General features: G+C 40.4%; 1 protein-coding gene across 2 annotated transcripts in view; it reads left to right on the top strand.

The window, feature by feature from the left end:
* The first annotated feature begins 115 nt into the window (after window positions 1-115).
* Window positions 116-19,759, top strand: part of ankrd13b (ankyrin repeat domain 13B) — a 41,994-nt gene continuing 22,350 nt past the window's right edge. The window contains exons 1-4 of one of the 2 annotated variants that reach the window (XM_087174477.1): window positions 116-562; window positions 3,708-3,755; window positions 16,692-16,827; window positions 18,754-18,878. In XM_087174477.1, the coding sequence (XP_087030603.1) occupies window positions 455-562; window positions 3,708-3,755; window positions 16,692-16,827; window positions 18,754-18,878 (417 nt within the window). In that variant the 5' untranslated portion in view covers window positions 116-454. The remainder of the gene's footprint in view (window positions 563-3,707; window positions 3,756-16,691; window positions 16,828-18,753; window positions 18,879-19,759) is intronic. The other variant, XM_023408146.2, reaches the window with a different exon arrangement.

Raw genomic sequence — 19,759 nt, 5'->3', positions numbered from 1 at the left:
TTTCTGTGGTGCTTTTCATGAGGCAGCATGACAGCGGATTGGCTGAGTGTGCGCACATTTCATTGCAGCTTGTCAACGCATCTTTTCTCAGTCACCACCGGATGGGAGGAGAGGAGGAGGATAGATGTGTTAGAGTAGGCAGGGGAGAAAGAGAGGGGGAGGCAAGAGGTGGAGGAGCGGTTGGTTAAGAAATAAAGGTGTAGCCTAATCTACCGAGACAATCAAACGAGGGGGTTCTTTCTATAAATGATTTTCAAGGGGCTTTGCCGTTCATTCTAAGCAGAGCGAGCAGGGAATCATTTACTGTTCCTGACGCGTAAGGCTGCCCCTATACGCCTTTGGTCATCACCGCCGATAAAGGATGATAGACTTGATTGTATAGCGCAAATTATTAACAAAAGTATCCTTAAAATCCACAGTGAAGAAAGAGGACAAGACAAACTATGATCCGAGGATGATTTCTGCTAAGAAAACTCCGGAGAAGAGTCGTTATCCTATCCACTATTTGGTGTGGCACAACAAACACCGACAGCTGGAGAAAGAGCTGGCAACGAACGAGCAGGTGAGACAGAGAGGAGCTATCAAACACATTTCCCCTCATAGATGTAGGCCTGTGTCTTTATTATAAGCGATTGTATGGGCGTATGGGTCCCTATATAGGTGGTGTTGTAGATGCCATCAATGTACCACTTCATGTAGGAGTCTGGTTAATAAATTGGAATAGCGCAGTTAATTGTTAAATGTAGGGTGGGGGGAGACACTTGTAGACCATGACATGAGATTTGAATTCAGACTATTTTCATATTGTCAGTCATTTTTAAATCACAACTGCCAATGATTTGTGTTATTTGCTGCACTGGGGCTTAAAATATTCATCCTCCCTGTAATATTAATATGCATGGGAAGTTGTATCAGGAGTTTATTCCTGGAAAAATTCCAAATGCAAATGACTGTTTTTGTGTGTGATTGTATTGCAGTGTGTGTATATATATCTATGAGTGGAGTGTGTGTGTGTGTGTGTTTGTCAGAGTCAGTGGTGCTTTATGCCTGTGTGTAAGCAGCATTATTGCGTGATCTACTCAAAACTGTAGGCTGTCTACCTTCCCACCTGCACCTAAACCATTTGTGAGTGGGTGAGACAATGCGGATACTAAGCATGTGTGTGAGCAGTTGCCAACCACCACAGTAAATACAGTGATGGAATCATTAAGGTAATGTATTAGGCTTCCAGAGGAGGTGTTTGTCATAATCAAAAGAATGCAGAATTATTTTCACCTACTGGTAAAATTAGAGCACTTCAGCTCATGGTGAGGGACTCGATTATAAGAAGATAAGAATTACATTGTTGTGTGTGTGTAAGAAATAGAGTGACTATGCAAGAGCATGTATGCGTGTGAATTCAATCATTTTTCTTTTTTCTTTTTCTTTTTTTATAAATGTACTGAGGCGCTTTTCCATTACATAAGAGATGCTCTGCAGGTTAGCAACTAAACAGATTTTTGAGTGCTTGCATCATGCAGCGGTCTCAAGACATCACACTTCCACACACATTTATGTACACTTGATGGCACATGAACACTATTACCTTCTTGTGGTTGTAAAATGATAACAGAGGAAGCCTTTTCTATACACCAAAATGGTCCCTAAGTGTCCCAAAGGCAGCCATCAATTGGTTTACCACAATCCCTGTAAGTTACAGTAAGGGAGTGTGGTGGTGACATTTAATATTTAACCTTTGACCATAATTATAACTGTTGGGAAATAAATGGCAAAACTGATCACACCTCACAGTGAAGAGGCTCAAAGAACGAAGTAAGACCTTTGGTATTCAAGTCACTGTCAGAGGTAACATACTCTATTTCATAGAGAGAGGAGCTGGAAATGAACCATGTATGCTGTAGAGGCAGAGGAGACAGCAAAACCTTTTCAAACCCTTGTAGCTTTGCCAGTGTTGAATATTCATTTTCATTCGCTTCCTGCCCATCACTGAAATAAAAAGAACAGATGACTTTTCATGGGTTCTTTGGTTTAGAATTCATTATTAAGGTTTAATGTAGACTCCCAAGAAAGATCCATCTTTAGCTACACTAGCTGCATGTCCAGTCAGTAGTCAGTTGCCAGTTTGTCAGTTCAACACTTTAGTCCTGTTTGAAAATATCTTGACAACTACTGGATGAATTGCCATGAACTCTGTCACAAAGCAGACAGTCATGAGCCCCAGAAGGTGAATGCAGTGACTTTGATGGTCTCCTGACATTTCATCCAGTACCATCCTACTGGACAAAATCCAAAACTGGCTCAACACTTTAGCTTGAAGCTTCAAGATAACTTTATTGTCTGTCACAAGGCTCAACAATAACTAACAGTAAACATTTAAATAACATCAAACACACACACATACACACATACAGAATAGGACTAAAAAACTGTTGAAACTACAGTGGAAAAGAACAGTGTTAAACAGGTGAGGGTACAGTGCCAATAATCTCAGGATCTTAAATACTAGTGACCAGGTTCCAAGCTGCCTCAGCTGGATTTTGACATTTATGCTGATGCAATGAGGACATCTTCATTGGTTCGCAGGACGGTCTTTGTCAGTTCTGTTTGTTTGCTGCATGCGTGAAGATGCATGTGGCATAACAATGGGTGTGGCCGTTTACTACATCTGGATGTCGAATATTAGGTGAATATGAATATTAGTGTCTCTTTGAAAAAGAGAAGAGAAGGTGAAAAGATATTCATCATATCCAAAGTAATAGTTGGACATGTGTCCCAGTTGAGGTGTCTAGTCAGTTTATCAGGCAGGTTTTTTTTCATAATAACAGTCTATACTTTCTATTAATTATACTTTGGTTTTCCAGCTGTATGTACTGTAGAGCATCATTGTAACTAATTTACACTACAGATCATACCCCATTATACACTTTCCATTTTGTCACCCTGTTAAGGTGCTGTACTTCGTAATTATAAAAAAAACTGTTATCCGTCGTAATGCAGAATTGTTGACTTCTTCCCTCAGTAGGTACTGATACTGTATTTAATTACTACCTCGAATGTACAACAAAATTCAATTGTAATTTGCTGCAATCTGTGTCATTAATAATTATTGACATGGGCATGCTTAAGGTAAACTTTCACAGTAAGATCTCTAAAGTGAGACTTTTGGTTGTGTTTGTTTTCACAGATAGGCTCAATAAATTAGTCCTCTCGACCTCACAGTCATTCATTTTTTAGGAACCCTTGTATCTATAAATATTTTATGATGCAAATTTTATTGCTCTTCTGGGTGTGCTTTTGAACCAAGGACCTTTATAACATATCTTCAATATTTTCATAAACTAAGCCAAACAGACTGCCTTGTACTATAGTTCCCTTTCTGATATTGTATAAGAAATAACCAAAATTTATTGACCAAAGTGTTCAGAATCAAAAAAGATTTGATGCTGAAACCATATATCCACCACAGTAGAAACTTAATGAAACACGTCCTTAGATCTATGCAAAATTTAGACCTATGCCAACCCATCATCTATTTCAATGAATCCCCTGGCTTCTTGACGAAACTAGATTATATAAGTGCCGTCTACTTTTACTGGAATACAGCTTTAAAACTGTTTAACTCAAAAGTCAAAAGAAGCAGAAACAAAATAGTCAGAGAAAAAGAGGGAGTGAGGGAGAAAATAATAATTTTTTTCTATATTTCCCAGCAACCAGCTCCGTTTGATGGCAGATCAGAGAAAACTGTGAGGAGACAGGTAGTAAAATACAGCAGAAAACAAAAGCTTCACTTCTGTCTTTTCTTGTTCCGTTTTCATTGTTGATGAACTTCTGCTCAACCTCATCTATAACTGTAACTACAAACTACCTCTGTATCTCTTACTCTCTTGCTTGCATGTGTGTTTGTGTGTGGGTGTACACATGTAAGTATGCATCATGGTTTTGCATGTGTTGAACAACCCAGTGTTTTTTTTCCCTTTTTTGCATAGTCAAACATTTTATACTAAACATTAATTTATATATTAGCTACTAAAGTAATAAAAATATCATCATATTAGCTTCAGATTCCAGAACTCATCTGATGTCTAGTTTATGAAATTGTAAACTGAGGCTGTAGTTTATATGTACAGTGTAAAGTAGGACAGCACACACATAACATGCTTCAACCTTGAGCTTCTGTCAGTCACACACACATGGAAAACGCATGCATGCAAATGTTTGATGCTGGTGACAGGTGTCCAGAAGCACAAGGATAACTGTGGCACTTCCATGACTCTGGTCAGTTCAACACATTCTGACAGCACAGGGATCTTTTTTTAATAGCTGCAGACCAGTGATGCAAGTTGAAGACGGAAGGAATAATGAAGAAAGTTAACTGTGATTTAAATGCAAAATGTAAATCTTTCTACAGCTTCTAAAGTGCCAACTCTATTAAATCAGGACACCAATATTATCTTGCCAAGATTGTCCCAGCCTTAGCTGGCCTGCCTGAACACATGTATTGGCTTAAATTTGGACACATAAAATTGGAATAGTGCCGACATGAAACCAAGGCCACTAACCTACGTTTATAACTGACCTACTGCGGAAATATCCATATACGCTAACCAAATCAGGGAAAACATGGAGCAGGGACAGTAAAGGTGGTGATTGTAATTATGCAAATATCATTTCCACTGAAAAATAGATACAGGATGAGGTAATTCATGTGCTTTAGCCATAAGCTCCTTCTGGGCAAAAAAAAAAAAAAAACAGCATTGTGACCTGCTCATTGTCCACATATGAAGGGCAAAGGTTTGTCATAACTGTTTGAACATTACTTTGTTAAAACACTGAAGATTACTCAATTATTTTCTGATTATAGTACAAACAGAAGGATTAAGTTGAAGTCTTGTACCGGCAGATGAAGGAAATAAGTACCCCTGAGGGAATCAAGCCAAGATGAGGAGGCAGGTCTGGCAGATTAAATCCAGTTCATGCAGACCTTGAGTGTCTAGTACTGGTTATTATGAGTTTTTTTTTTTTTTTTGATATATAGACAGCTGGCAGAAAGATTCTGCCCACATTTGAAATATACACATACACACTTGTTGAACTGAAGTGGGTTTATGATCCACCTTTAGAGAGAGCAAAGACATGGAGGCAGATTGCTATGAGCAGCAGCCATGACAGAACAGCAGTATAGCAGACGAAAAAGACTATTAGAGAGACATATGCATAATACTTGTTGCAACAATATATTATACAATACAATACAGTGCATTGTGATAGTTTCTATGATATCACACGATAGGCATTTGGATATCACATTGTAGCCATGCTGTTACAGCCCAAATAACAAGGCAGTGTTATACAAATATATTGTATGATAATGCTTGATGAGTTCATTTCCCACTCAGCTGTGCAGGAACAGTATAATATCACTGACCTCTGCATTATACCACAGTAAAATAAAGGTAATCTACAGCCATCTCCATATCAGAGCTGTTTAAAGCCTGCCTGCCCTTTGGTGAAACGATGAGACTCATTTCATTTCACTATGTGCACACATCAAATATCCGGCACTCTTTCTGATTGCACTCTTATTTGCTTCCAGCACAACAATGCAGCGGACGGTTGGTGTGAGATAGTGCTGAAAGTATTTAAAAATGCCTGTTTTGTCAAGGTATGGGAGTGTGAGACTTTCTGTGGGCTTCAGTGTTTGCCCAATGTTCCATGAGCAGCTTGTAACAGATTGCATGTTTGAGTGAGTGATTGGAACAGAAATGCTGCCACGACAGGCTACAGTGGAAGAGTTTGTACATTGGATATCAATGTTAGGACGCAAAGCCAGAGAGAGGAAACTGAACATAGTAACAGAGGGAGTGATTGAATAAATGCCAGACACACAGATGACCACAGAGGAAGTACAAGGAGATAGATGGAGATGGGGTGACTAGTAAAACAGGAAGAATAACAAGCAGTGGATGATAAAAGATGGGATGAGATTTCATGAAATTTTAGCTGAGCCGTAAAAGAAGGTGAATGTCAAGGAGAAGACTTGCAGCCATGTAGGAAAAGAGAGGCGAAATGGGAAAAGCAAGGAGGTAACATTCACTGACAGACTGAAGCAAGGAGTCAGGGCACAAACAAGGTGATGACAGGAGTGAACACACAGAATAAAGAAGAGGAGAGGAGGTGGGGAATAAATAATGACAGACTTTGACCATGAACAGATTCTGTCTGGGCTGCACACAGACGCAAAAGCAGAGTGTGATTGAAAGAGAACAGGGCCATGTAAGGAGTAATGCTCTATCTCAAGACAAAGGCAGGAAATGACACAAAGATCTCTGCTCTCTTTCTCTGTTGCAGCTCTTTGTCCCTGTGTGTCTCTGTGACTGACCCCAGCTCTCTCGTTTTCCTTCAGTGCATGGTATGATTATGATGCCCTCGGCAAGGTGCTAATGTTAAATCAGCATTCTAAAATCTTATGCTAGGTTGCTGGCTTGAGGGAATGGAGCCATAAATAAAGGCTCTTGTGTTCATTGCCTTCACTCCAGGCCCGAATCTTTACACCAGCCATCTGCTCTCTGCCTGCACCTGTCTTCTACAAGCCTCTTGTCTTCCCTGCTCCCCGCGTCCTCTCAGCCCTCTCAGCTCTCTTCTCCCTGTCTCCTCAAATCACACCCACCCATCGTATAAAGTTTTCCTTATCCGCTTCTCGTGGTGCCTTCCATTCCTCTTTACATCAAACACATCCATCTATCACCTCCACTCTTACCCCGCTTACTTTCCTCAATGTAATGAAACCCAAGTCCTAATTGCAGCACAGCAAAGCCACAAGGAGATGCCACAAGGGCCTGGTTGGGGTCACATATGGTTACATTACTGAACGCTTTTCACAGAGAGAGCGACAAAGAAATACAGATTGGCAGTAATCCTCAACACCCAGGGCAGGCTCAGCGAGGGTGCAAATGTCTTGACCTCAAACTGGGACATTATAAAAACCTTGAACGGCTGCTGAGCAATGAAGCGATCCATGATGACATGGCACCAAGGATGAACTATTCTTGAGGAGTTGTAGGATTGTTGTGGTCGACGTACTGTGGCATTGTGTGGGAACATTATCTGATTTGAGTGGTGGTCCAGAATTTCCAAAAAGGTTTTTTGTTGAATAATATATAATTATTAGCAATTAATATTTCTGAGCCACCTTGGGAAAAAAGTTATGCAGGAAAGAAAACTAGCTAGTTGGTGAACATCATCAACTTCATCTGCTTTCAACCTCGACGGTGCATCAATCTGCAGTAATACTGGTGCTTTATTGGACCATGGTGGGAAAAAGAGAGTTAGGCCTTAAGGTGAGGCTTGTGATTAACCAGTCAGTTCTTGTCCCAGTGTACACCTGTGGTTATTGACTGTTATCTTCCTACATGTTGCCTCGTAAAAGTGCAACGAGCAGGAGCTAGCAAGTAGATGGATGGATGGTTATTTGCCTTATTCTCAAGGTTTAGAGTTGTTTTGTTACTGAAAAAAGACGTGGTTTGCTGACTGCAACTCTTCCAGGCTGCAGTGTGTTGTGCTGTTGGCAGCTGTCTGCGTATAAAGATGCAGCCCTTCAAAATAGTCAAGCTTCTGCGTCTGTTCCTTTTAAATTGTTATAAACAACTTGTGCTTATAGCGATGGCAAAAAGAGGACCATGTCTATTTAGTCAGTATTTGATATTAATAATGGCTTATAAGGTTTGTCTCAGATTGTATTGTTGTACATGTTTGCTCACACAATTTAGTCTAAACAAATACACATTTCTTCAGTCGTATGAATGAGATTTCAGATCCTGACAACTTTGTAAAAAAGAGATTTAGCAGACAGATTAGAACAGTTTGTGATGGTGGACTGGAAAACAGAAGTTTTATAGATCTGTACCTTTGGTCTACAGTGTGTAGTTCTTAAGCAAGTCTATGTATTTCTAAATGTGATGTAGAAAATAACCCTGAATCAATACACTGACATTTCTAAATCTATGGATTTGTCCCGCTGCTCTAACCCTTAGTTTAGTGAAATGAACCAGCTTTAGCACAACTGAGGCATTTAAGTTTGTCTAGTTGCCCAAGTGCAAATACATGAATTAATGTAAACAAATACATTTTAAAACATCATGATATCTGTTTGATGTGGCCAGCACATCTGGCAGTGAATTGCTAAATGTGACAGAGAAAATGACTCTGTGATTTCATTACTAGCTCAGGCTGACCGCAACCATTTCTTGCCAGACCACTGGGTTTACCTGAGATTGCTACATAATTCACATGCTCTCACACACACACACACACACACACACACACACACACACACACACACACACACACACACACACACACACACACACACACAAAAAAGGGACAGCTGAGATGTTTCACTCCAATAGGCTACATTGTGATTATGCCCTTTTATAGCGTATGCACTGTCTGCTTCATTCAAACAAAAGATTTGCTCTCTCCATCTGTGAGTGCGCTTGCATCTTTGTGATTGTGAGGAGTGAGAATAAGAGTTCTCTCTCTCGCACTCTCTCTCTCTCTCTGTCGGCCTGCATACATGTCTTTCCTGGTGTTTTGGTGAGGTCTGTCAGCTCACTGCAACAAACAGGTGTCAGCACCTTTAGAAAAACACCAGAGAAACTCTCTCTTTGCTCCTGTTGCCATTCTGACAGGTCCATCATCATGCCACCTATTTGTGCTTTCATTATCTCTGCCTGTCTCTTTCTGTCTGTCTGTCTCCCTATCTATCTGCAGAGATTGGGGCTGACAGTAAATAGACAAAGTGCAGTGAAACAGAGAAACATTAAATATGCTGGAATGTAGGTCAGTGTTTTCACTTCGTGATTTGGTACGGTTGGTCTTATTTCCACTGCTCGAATTCACAGTCCTTTAATGCACCTGCAGAGGTGGAAATGAATCCTGGCTGTGTTGAGATGAGCGCGAGACGTTTCAAGAGGTTTTGTTATTCTTCTGCAGGGTTATCGGCACCATTTGTTCTGCTCACTCTATCATCTGTGACGCAGGTTTTGTACTGTCCTTTTATTTCTGAAGCGGTGTCACATTGAAAATGGATCAGGGTTTCATGGCAGCCTAGCGTTAGTCAAAGTCTCCTCTGGATGGAGAATCACAGAGGCGAGAAGGGAGGCAGGGGGGAGGAAAAGTTATTTTTATACTCCTCCCTCCCATCACCACCCTCTGCTCCTGTGCGCCCCATGCACAAACATTTTGGGAAAGCTGCTATATGCGTATATGCACAATTTTGTGTGTACATGTGTGTGTCTATATGTATGTGTGTGTGTGTGTGTGTGTGTGTGTGTCTGTCTGTCTGTGTGTGTGTGTCTGTCTGTGTGTATGTGTGTACGTGTGTACGTCTATGTGTGTGTGTATGGTGTTTGTATGAAAGATTGATGTTGGCCTAAGTACCTGCCAAGCTGCATCAGACCAAGCACACACAGAGCGAGGGGGGAGTGAGGGAGGGTGAGGGGGGTGGGAGAAGAAGCAGATGCCACAGATAGAGATGCCTATCAATAATGCAACCTCCACTGAGCTCACTATTGAGGGAGGGAAGGGGAGAATAAATGGGGAAGAGTTTGATTATAAGACATAGATATGGGTTAAGCAGAGACGGTAAAGACAAAGAGGCAGCGAACACGGAGACAGAGATGAAATAAAGAGTTAATGGTACAAAGCAATAAATTGTGAGCGTGACAAAGAAAAGCAAAATAGAGCAAGGACAAAGATACAGATCTGTAAGAAAAAGTTAAAAAAAAAAAGTTTTGGAGGTGTTAAAGAAGTTTTAGAGAAACAGATGAAGAAAGCACATAAGAATGGAAACAAGATAAATGGAGGCTACACAGAGAAAATGTTAACACTGTGATTCCATTAAGTCACAATTGTATGCAAACACATTCAGGGCTGCCACAGTGAGAAAAAAAGAAATGCTTACATCTCATTATAAATGCAAAGTTTTCTTCTCACAACAAGGAGCTGTACTGTATGTCATGATAACGAGAATATTTTCTTCTTACAGTGAAACATTGTGACATGATGCTGAGACTTTATCCATTCGTCCATTAAGGAAAGCAGACTCTCACTGCGACATTATAACGTCACTTCTTTCTGTGGGTGAAATACAGAGTGGGACAAAGTGCTTTGTAGTTTCTGCATACTCATGATAATGTCATCTGTATTCTTTAGCAAAAGCATTAGGTCAGATGCTCGCTCTAAAAAGGAAGTTGATTAATTCATTCACTCACCCATCTCTGCAGTAGTAGCAGCACCACAACTTTACTTGTAAAATTATGCTGTCTGGGATGGATTATGATTATATTATTATTCAACATTTGGAGAAATAAGCTTTGTCACATAAATAAGATATAACGGAGACAGAACCAGGCTAGCTGTTTCCCCATGTTTCCAGTGTTTGTGCTAAGCTAAGCTAACAGGATACTGGCTGTAGCTTCATATTTAGCATACCTGAATGAAAGTGGAATCAGTCTTCTTATAATTCTCGGTAAAAAGAAAGCAAATACTCATATTTCCCAAACTGTTTTAACTCTTCTTTTAAAATTCACACTGCATTTTGAAGTGTATTTTACAAGCCAACATCAGCTTACAAAACCCACCAGTTATGTACTGTGAGAGTCTATTTTATTTTTGTGGTAATAGGCTTTTTTTTTTTTTTTTGTTCAAGGCATTTTAACATTTTACAGTATAGGAAAAGCGCTGGTGTAAATTATAAAATCAATAATGCCTGAATTCCTTTTAGCTGCATCAGTGTCAGAGTCCTGGTGTTGTGATTGCAAGGTCACTGTCACACTGATTTATTACTTGGACACTTGAAAAGAACACAGCCTCATTAATGTCATTTAATGGTAAGTTAAAATGTCCGAAAAGGCCTATCAGATACATTGTGATTAATTCAGTAGGCTACATTTCTCATTTTAAAACAAAATGTTAAAAATAAAATTGATGTTAGCTGAGGAAAGGAGGCACAATCTGTAGAAATTATAGCCAACTTCATATTTAGCCTACAGTAATTGGTAAAACTGTAGTCTGAGCAAATTTTTAAAATCTTAATCTTTCCAGAAATATCCCACTGTACATAATGTGTCACCAGCCATGTGGCACACCCTTCACCACAGACTTTATGTGACCACAGTATGCCCTCCGTTGTGATTTTATTGTCGAGTGAAGAGTGAGAGCCAAGAGACGAGCAGGGATGACATAATGTCCCTACTGTAACTACCGAACCACACAAGTCAAACAAGGCCAATGAGATTGCCTGTGTGTGTGAGAGAGAGAGAGAGAGAGAGACAGAGAGAGAGAGAGAGAATGGCCCATTAGCTGAAAACAAATATCTCCTCCAGAGTTCCTCTTTTGTTAATGGTGGAAGGGGAACTCATAAAGTGTTCATCATAGTTCTCAGTTTATGTGTATGTGTGAGCCACTACGTGTGTGTGCATGTGTGTGTGTCTGTGCGTTTTGTTTTTCAACTGAGCGTTGTTCACATGTGAATGAGTAAGTATGTCAGCATGTCTGCAGGTCACTGTGTAGCAGTGGGAGGAAGTTAGCTCTGAGTGGACTTAAGTGGTGCTCGTGTGTATGTGTGTGTGTGTGTGTGTGTGTGTGTGTGTGTGTGTGTGTGTGTGTGTGTGGGTGCCACTGATGTTTCTGTGTTGCTGCTGAGCACATCAAAATGCTTGATGAACCACTGCTTGCCCACACCTCCCCTCCCTCAATTAAGTTTGTACTATTTTGAACTTTATCTAGAGCTCATTGTAAATTATAAGTTAGTCTGTGCTCAGTTAACTCTGACTGCCTGTCACTCTTTTCAATCTCTACCTGTCCCGGCTACTTCTGATGCAAATTGGACCAAATGAACAGCAGCAAATCACACTGCTTTCTGATAGCGCTTCAAGGTGTCATCATAGCAAATTTTTTCAGATACTGACTCATGATGATATGACAATTTGATAAGGGGTACTGTATGTGTCGTACTGCAGTGGAGGTTCCCAATCATATTGACAGAGAACTGGTGATGGAGAGGTTGCTGGATCAAAATGTCAGTCCACATTGGAGATATCTCCTCCTATCATCCTTTGAAACATCTGTTTCCCTTTGAGCAACTTGTTACAAAGCCCAGGACTGATAGTGAAGGTGCCGAGGAAACTCTTTGGTCTCAGTTAACAAGTTCTGACTTTGAATAAGGTCAAACTACAGGAATAATGATAATTATGAAACACCAAAAAGCTGATGTGCACCCACATTTCAGGATTTAGTTTGCCATGCTTACTTAGACTGCATGACCAAGATAATGGATGTAGCAAATAACACTGCGTGCCTAGTAATATAATGCATCAAAGATTAGTGCTACAGGAAAAATGTAAGCCAAGAAGACAGGTAATATATTAGCTAGATCAGATGAGGAGCAGGGGGTAGCATGTATCTGCAGACCTGGAGGCTACAGTTCCAGGACTTTCAGGACTGCATTTCCAGGACTATGGTTTTTCGTGACACTGCCACCACACCAGAAACCCAATTTGTTGTAAACATATGCAACACTAATGCTATCCCTTACCATAACCATAACATTTACCAATATATCTGGTGATACGTGGTATTAATATATGTGGTCCTATCTGCTGTCCTGAGAGTCCTGAAACTGCAGCCTTGTGTACTGCAGAAACATCATTGGAGAAGGGGAAGCAGCTACTGAGGCAACACTTCATTAGATTCTTCTGTTGTCTCCTTGTCATCCTGTGTTATATATTGTACAGACTGTTTTTTGGCAGCATCATGTACTCTCCCCAACCTGTCTCCTTCTATATCCCCCCTTCCTTCTGTAATAACCCCACTGCCATCCCTTCTCGATTTTCCCTCCCTCTCTTTCTGTCTCCTTTCACCTCACCACATATTTCTGTTTCTCCTCGCCCTTGTTAGCATCCCTCTTTCAATCCTCTCCCCCTCTCCTCTCCTCTTCTCATCTCCAGCTCCCCTTGTGTCTTTATGCTGCATTTCAGCTTCTCAGCTCTTGTATTCAGAGTAATTGAAATGGAGTACAGCTGTAAAATAAGCTTTAACTGATAATCACTAACATTACATGCAGAGTCTTAAAGGGGAGCAATGGATAAAATGACAGCTGTGAGACAGTAAAGTGCCACAAAAAGACAAAGAATGTAAGGAGAGCCATTAAAATTTTTTCTCTGTCCCTCTGTCTGTGTTTTTACCATCAGCTTGTTCCAGTCTCTCTGTTGCTCTTTTTTTTTTTATCTCCATTTCCAAAATACCACATCCATGTTGGGGGGGTAGATGTTTTCCAGGACTTACTATTAATATTCAGTAGTTGGTTTTTATCTGCCTCTCATTATTTAAATGATGGACACTTTACTTTAGAAAAATTCCTCCTGTTACTTTTATCTTTATTCAGATTTGCTGCGTAAACACATGTTCTGCAGTGTCCTTTGAGGCGCTGCTTGTGTCAAACATGCACACACAGCACTGAGTGTGTATTTGCATGTTACACCTGCACTCTGTTCGCTATCCACTAAACAAAGCTGCTTGCTATCTTCGCCTGCGTTGTTATGACGCTCCATCCTTCTATTCCCCAGCCTCCATGACTCCTGAGGGACAGCCCATGTTGTTCTCTCCTTCAGCTCTCCTCCTCTCCCTTCTCACTGTCGTTCTCTTTCCTCACCCCTCCCTATAGCTTTATTTCCCATAACCATCTCTTGCAACGGCAATCTGTCGTTCTTTGCTTCCTCTATCTCTCTCTCTCCATCTTCACATGTCTTACATGTTACAGCTATTGCTGACAGGCAGTTTCTTCCAATAAAAAAATTCTTTACCTACATTATTTGTGTCTGTTTCAGTCTCTTACTCTTTCTCTGCAGGGTTGCTTTTGAAAGAGCAGTGCAGAGTAGAGATCTCTTAACGACAGAGTTAGAGATTTTACAGAGATAGTACATCCATTAACACACAGAAACCATGGTCCCATATTGTTATTATTGAGTTCTGCTAAACAGAACATATTTAAACATTTTAAGAGTGACAGAGTGGTGTGTATGTGAGGATTTGTATGAGTATCTTTGTGTCTGTATTTGCATTCATACCCTCCACCATGTTTGTGTGCGTCCCTTGAGGTTTTCCTCATTTCCCTTCATCGAGTAGCAGAAACAGAGGGCTGAACTGATGGTTAATGTAACTGCTGAACATATTGCCTGAACTGTTGAGTCTTTCTCTCTCTGTTTCTCAGTTTCTCAGAGCAGAACAGTTAACCTGTGTTGGACAGTAGCAACAACTCATTTTTATTAGGATATCATACACTGAGAACAGTAAACATTCAGGGCAGCTTCCTCATATTGATTTGCTTTTTTGGTTTGGTCTATTCTCAGTTACTTAAAAATTAATCTTCAATAAATTTCCTCCCTTTCCACTGCTTTGATTTAAGGATTTATGTGGATCAGTAAGTGCTCAGACCTTCCCCTTGTATTCATTTGCTCAGCTATACAGTATTTCTGATATATTGTTAATAGTGATATAAAATACATTAAAAAACCCAACTCAAAATGATCTCATTAATTTTCCTAGAAAGCATTTCCCACAGCTTCCTTAAGGTCTTCATTAAAGTGCTGATTCTAAGTCATGCCACTTATCTCAGAGAGTAATCCTTAATTAGAATTCAAGCCCACAACGGATTGACAGAACTGACCTTGGATCAGCCTACACGCTGGATAATGGTGGCTGTCAGCAGCTCTGTTTAATTGGATGGCAGATCTGAGATCAGTGTTGTAAAAGTTGCTGATTTCGAGGGAGCACACTGCAGAGAGAGGTAACAAAATAGTGGTGCATAGAACAGCCTGGGGAATAGACAGAGAGAGGGATGGGCAGTTTCATGCAGAGCAATACAACGAGTAGTTGATTAAGTCAAGTGATTTGTGCCGAGACATGACATCTCATTAGCTGTACCAGCACCACAGTTCATGTAGTAATAAACAGATTGTATGTAACATGGGCACTGTTGCTGTTTGACACAGTAACACTTGTTGGATTGTAGGAGTCTTGCTGATCAATTATGACATGTTACTGTGTCTAATGAAACTGCAGAATGGGTGGCAGAGGGTGCCAATAACGAGTGACTCATCCAGTCATTTTTTTTCCAACACGCTTGGACTAGCGCACCTATAAATACATGTGAAGACCTGCAATAGACCAGCACTTTCCAACCTTAGTTTAGTGTTTGGCTCACATGTCTGAAATGGAAAATTCCCTAGACATATTGCCTACAAGATAGTAATACATTCTTGTAATCCATTGTGACTGAATACAATGCTTTTGTGCCAAGAATTAAAGATGATGAAGATTGATACTACTTTCATCTCTGTACGCTAAAGATGAAGCTACAACCAAAGATTAGCTTAGCATTTAAGACTGGAAGCAGAGTGAAAAAGATAAGAATGGCCCTCGAAAGCTCAGTAATAAATATATTATGTCTTGTTCATTAAATCCATACAATAACAAATGTGTAAAAAATAATACTTGTGAGGCTTTTTATGGGAAGCTACATGCTGGAATTACTTTGCAAAGTCACAACGCCTGGCCAACACATGAAGCTTTAGAGATGCTGGTATGTCTATTTTTCAAATTTTGCACAGAGCCAGGCTATAGCTGTCACTTCGATTCCAGTCTTTATGCTAAGCTAATGACCTGCTAACTCATGGTTACTACATGGCTAGCTTACAGACGTCAACTCACTGAGCACTTGTCAAGATGGCAAATAAGTGTTTCTCCAATGAACAACTCTCTTGACTTGAAAATGAAAAGATGTTGCTGGGCTTAAAATTTCACACACATGCACTTTGCAAAAACATCGCTTAGAATGGCCTAATAACACACTCTTTTTTCCAATTATCTGGTTGTTTCAAAGATGCACCAAAAGCCACAGACATCAATGAGTTAGTATTCTGAGCATCTAAAATTATCTGTAGCTGCCTACCAAATATCTTTTGGTACGTCTGAGAGGATTTTAAAAGCCGACCGCAATAATTCCTTTTAATTTGGTGCATCACAGTAATGGTATGATTGATATGAAAGATTAACAGTAATGTAATATGGCTGACAAATGAGATCTTGTTGACATGCTGAATACAGAGGAGAGCTGAAAGCTGATGCGAAGACTCAAGCATTAAATATGCTTTCTGTTCAGCAATGTTATTCACAGTTACACATGTTCAGAAGAGGAACATTTTTCTGCTAGGATTCAGACTGAGTTTTAAAGAATAGCAGATAGAAGGCTACATAAAATTCCCTGAGACCAGGTTAAAAGAGCAGATAGTGCTGCCTGTGTTTCGCTAAACCCACTTCACCCAACCCAGAAAATAAGTGGGATGCAGGAGTGCAGCACCCAGCCATGTTGGAGTGGTGACAGATCAATTAGCACCTGTCACCGTCTCGCTTTCCGTCTCTCTGTCGTCATCGTCGCACTTGTGTTCCTATTATATTTTTCTGCTTCTCCCTCCCTCTAAGTCTCAGCAAGGAGAGCGCTACAATGACACACAATTAACCCCAGTTTCCTCTCCTCCTCCTTCATTTCTCTCTGTCTGCTCCTGTGTCCTTTCCCTCATACTCTCCCCTCCCTACGACTTTTCTTTCCCTCTGTCTCCGCTGCTTCAATGCAGACTGATCTCGAGCCTCTGGACCCTCGTGGTCGGACTCCTCTCCACCTGGCTGTCACACTGGGCCACCTGGAATGCACCAGGGTCCTGCTGCAGCATGGAGCTGACGTTAGCAAGGAGAACCGCAATGGATGGACCGGTGAGTCTGTGCGAGTGTGTGTGTGTGTGTGTGTGTGTGTGTGTGTGTGTAGAAAGTTAGTACAGTTGTGGTAGCATCCATAATGCACAGTATACAGAACCCATTATTAAACTGTGTGTTGGGGGTTTGCAATGTGCTTCAAAATAAAGGGGATTCATGTTCATACATTTTATGCAATAATATAATAATATATTGTCAAAGATGATATTGTGGTATAATTAGAGTAAACAATTAGACCACGGTGGAGAGGAATAGTAGATTCTGTCTCACACTAGTGGTTAATATTATGACCACATTTCCCATGAACTCTTCTACCTCTTTGGGGGATAAAAATGTTATGGATTTATGCAGATAAATGTGAACACTAGTTCATTCTCCACACAGAAATACATTTCCCACAGTGCAGACCAAAATATTGTCATTCTTATGCTAAGTGTTTGTCTTAAATGGGTACGTTTTTTTTTTTTTTTTCAAATTCTATAATCATAATAACAAAATCTTAATCTGTTACCAAGAAACAAATCAGGAGCTAATAAGTAGTAAGTGGCTTCTAATTAACTAGTTTCTGATATGTTCCTTTGTCTTTCCATTGGTAACTACAGGTCTTTTGGAATTAGTGCTCATTTATTGTACAGTGTTATCATTTATTGATGTTAAAATGTTACCTGTACCTGTGTGTGTACCAGACTCTGTAGGGCTTCACACTCACTCAGTAATCCTCCTTGGTCTGTTCTGTGATGTGTTTTAATTTATTGTTTAAAGTAAAAAGAAATTGTATTCTGGTCTTGCATGTTTGCAGAGCAAAAAGTTTAAATTGCCCAGCATTGCCTATCATTTGCAGTAACCCAGTGAAAAAAACCCAATCACAAATGACCTGAAAATGCTGCAGTTTTTGTAAGTGGCCCCCTTGGTCACAATAAGAAGTCTTTGATAATATATAATGTACGATACATCATACACTATATTTGCAAAACAGTCCTCAGTGATGTGTTTCCCGCTGGCTCTATTTGACATGGGCATTGATGGTTAGCACAGTTTTGGCCTCTTAGTGATTCTGAAAAAAAAACACTCATGATGTTTCTCTTCACCAGCTCTTTTGCAGAAGGAAGGTGGCGTCTGCCAGACATGTCTGTGCTGGCACTTTGCAGTGTGGTGTGGAGTTAGGTCTGGCTATGAGAGACTGAGCATGAAATCAATTATTTTTTTAACCTTGAAATTATATTGGCTGGTATAACACCCATTACTGGAGTCCGATGTCTCACCTTCAATCATAGGTTTTTGTTGTCCCCCACTATTTAATTGTGTAACATGGCAAGTAAGGCTTTTTATGGATTGAATAAATTAAGAGTGAAATATTTGTCTTTTCAGTCTGTTGTTGCAGAATATCATTATGTCATGTGTGAGTATATATGCACATGTCTTTTTGTAGTTATGTGGACAAATTTCAGTTCGAATCGTTGTGAGCATATTTTGGCCGATCCTCATATCCTCAAAAGCTTGTTAGATGGTTAAGACTCAGTTTTAGTGTTAGGGTAAGAATTAGGATTAGGTTAGAGGTAAGGGGTATGGAAATGCTTTATATCAATAAGTGTCCTCACAAGAAAAGAAAGACCTATATGTATGTGTGTGTGTAAGTGTGTGTGTCTACCCTGACTCACATGTTTGCTAATAAAGAAAAAGAAAGGAAATTGATGTATAATTGTCCAAGCGTAGAGCAGCCTGTAAGATTAACAGCAAAGTGGCGGTCTGATGAATGACAGGCAAGCTGCAGTAATTGGTCGTACCAGATTTTCCGTTGGCCTACTTCAGTTTCTCTTCAATTCTCACGGCCCCCTTAAATTGCTCAAGTGCATAAATTTTAGATGAGGCCTGAGTGATTGGCTCTGTTTTACTCTCCTTTTTTCTCTCTCTCTCTCTGTCTTTCAGTTCTTCAGGAGGCAGTGAGCACCAGAGATCCGGAGTTGGTGCGTCTCGTGCTTCGTTACCGTGACTACCAGAGAACTGCCAAGAGACTGGCGGGCATCCCCGTCCTGCTGGAGCGGCTGCGCCAAGTGGGATTTCACACAAACACACGTACAACACTTTGATGCACATATGGAAAAAGATACCCTCCCATGACCACACACACACACACACACACACACACACACACACACACACACACACACACACACACACACACACACGCATGGGCACAAACAGGCATACATGAAGATTACACACATGGAACAAAACACAAACAAGCACAAACTACAAAAGCATATCAAAGAGACCTCTGAGCAGAGATGCATTCATTTGAAATGTAGATGAATCTTTTTAATATTTATTTTTGTTTTAGGGTAAAATATCCTTAGCTTTGTTTGAAGGTATGAATAACTTTGTTTACTATTTGGCAAAGGAAATAGACTCAAATGTCTCCATGTTGCAAAACTGGGTAATCTGAGTCATCACTAGCCCCTAAAGGGGTAAGGAGTGCCGTCCTTAAAGTCACAATAGCAGTAATGGAGAATCTCAGACTGGAGAGACTGAAAGCAGGTTATAATCCTGAGAGGAAAGTGTGGAGGTGCAGTAGATCATATTGAACCTGCTGCAGCAATAGAGCTGCAGAGAAAGGCAGGAAAGATGCAGAGAACTGCCTTCACAGACTCTGTCTTCCTGTGCATGTGCTCCAGCTGGCTTCCTGATTCGCACACACACAAAATCAAACACACACATACACACACACTAGCATACTCACATAGTAGACACAACACCCTCACACTTTGAAAATGACTATGAATACTCGCACTCGAGCACACATGTACACAAACATCCAGCACATCACAATGTTCCTCATCTGCTGCTGTTCTCACCCACATCACTCTCCTCTCCATCCCTCCATCCATCAGTTCTATTATTAAAACTACCCCCCCCCCCCCCCCCCCCCCCCCCC

The sequence above is a fragment of the Seriola lalandi genome, unplaced genomic scaffold, assembly GCF_002814215.2.
Source record: "Seriola lalandi dorsalis isolate HSWRI2012SDOR001 ecotype SW California unplaced genomic scaffold, Sedor1 jcf7180002054355, whole genome shotgun sequence".
Taxonomy (NCBI): Eukaryota; Metazoa; Chordata; class Actinopteri; order Carangiformes; family Carangidae; genus Seriola; species Seriola lalandi.
Note: the sequence above shows the minus strand (reverse complement) of the source record. Positions and strands in the feature narration are given on the sequence as shown.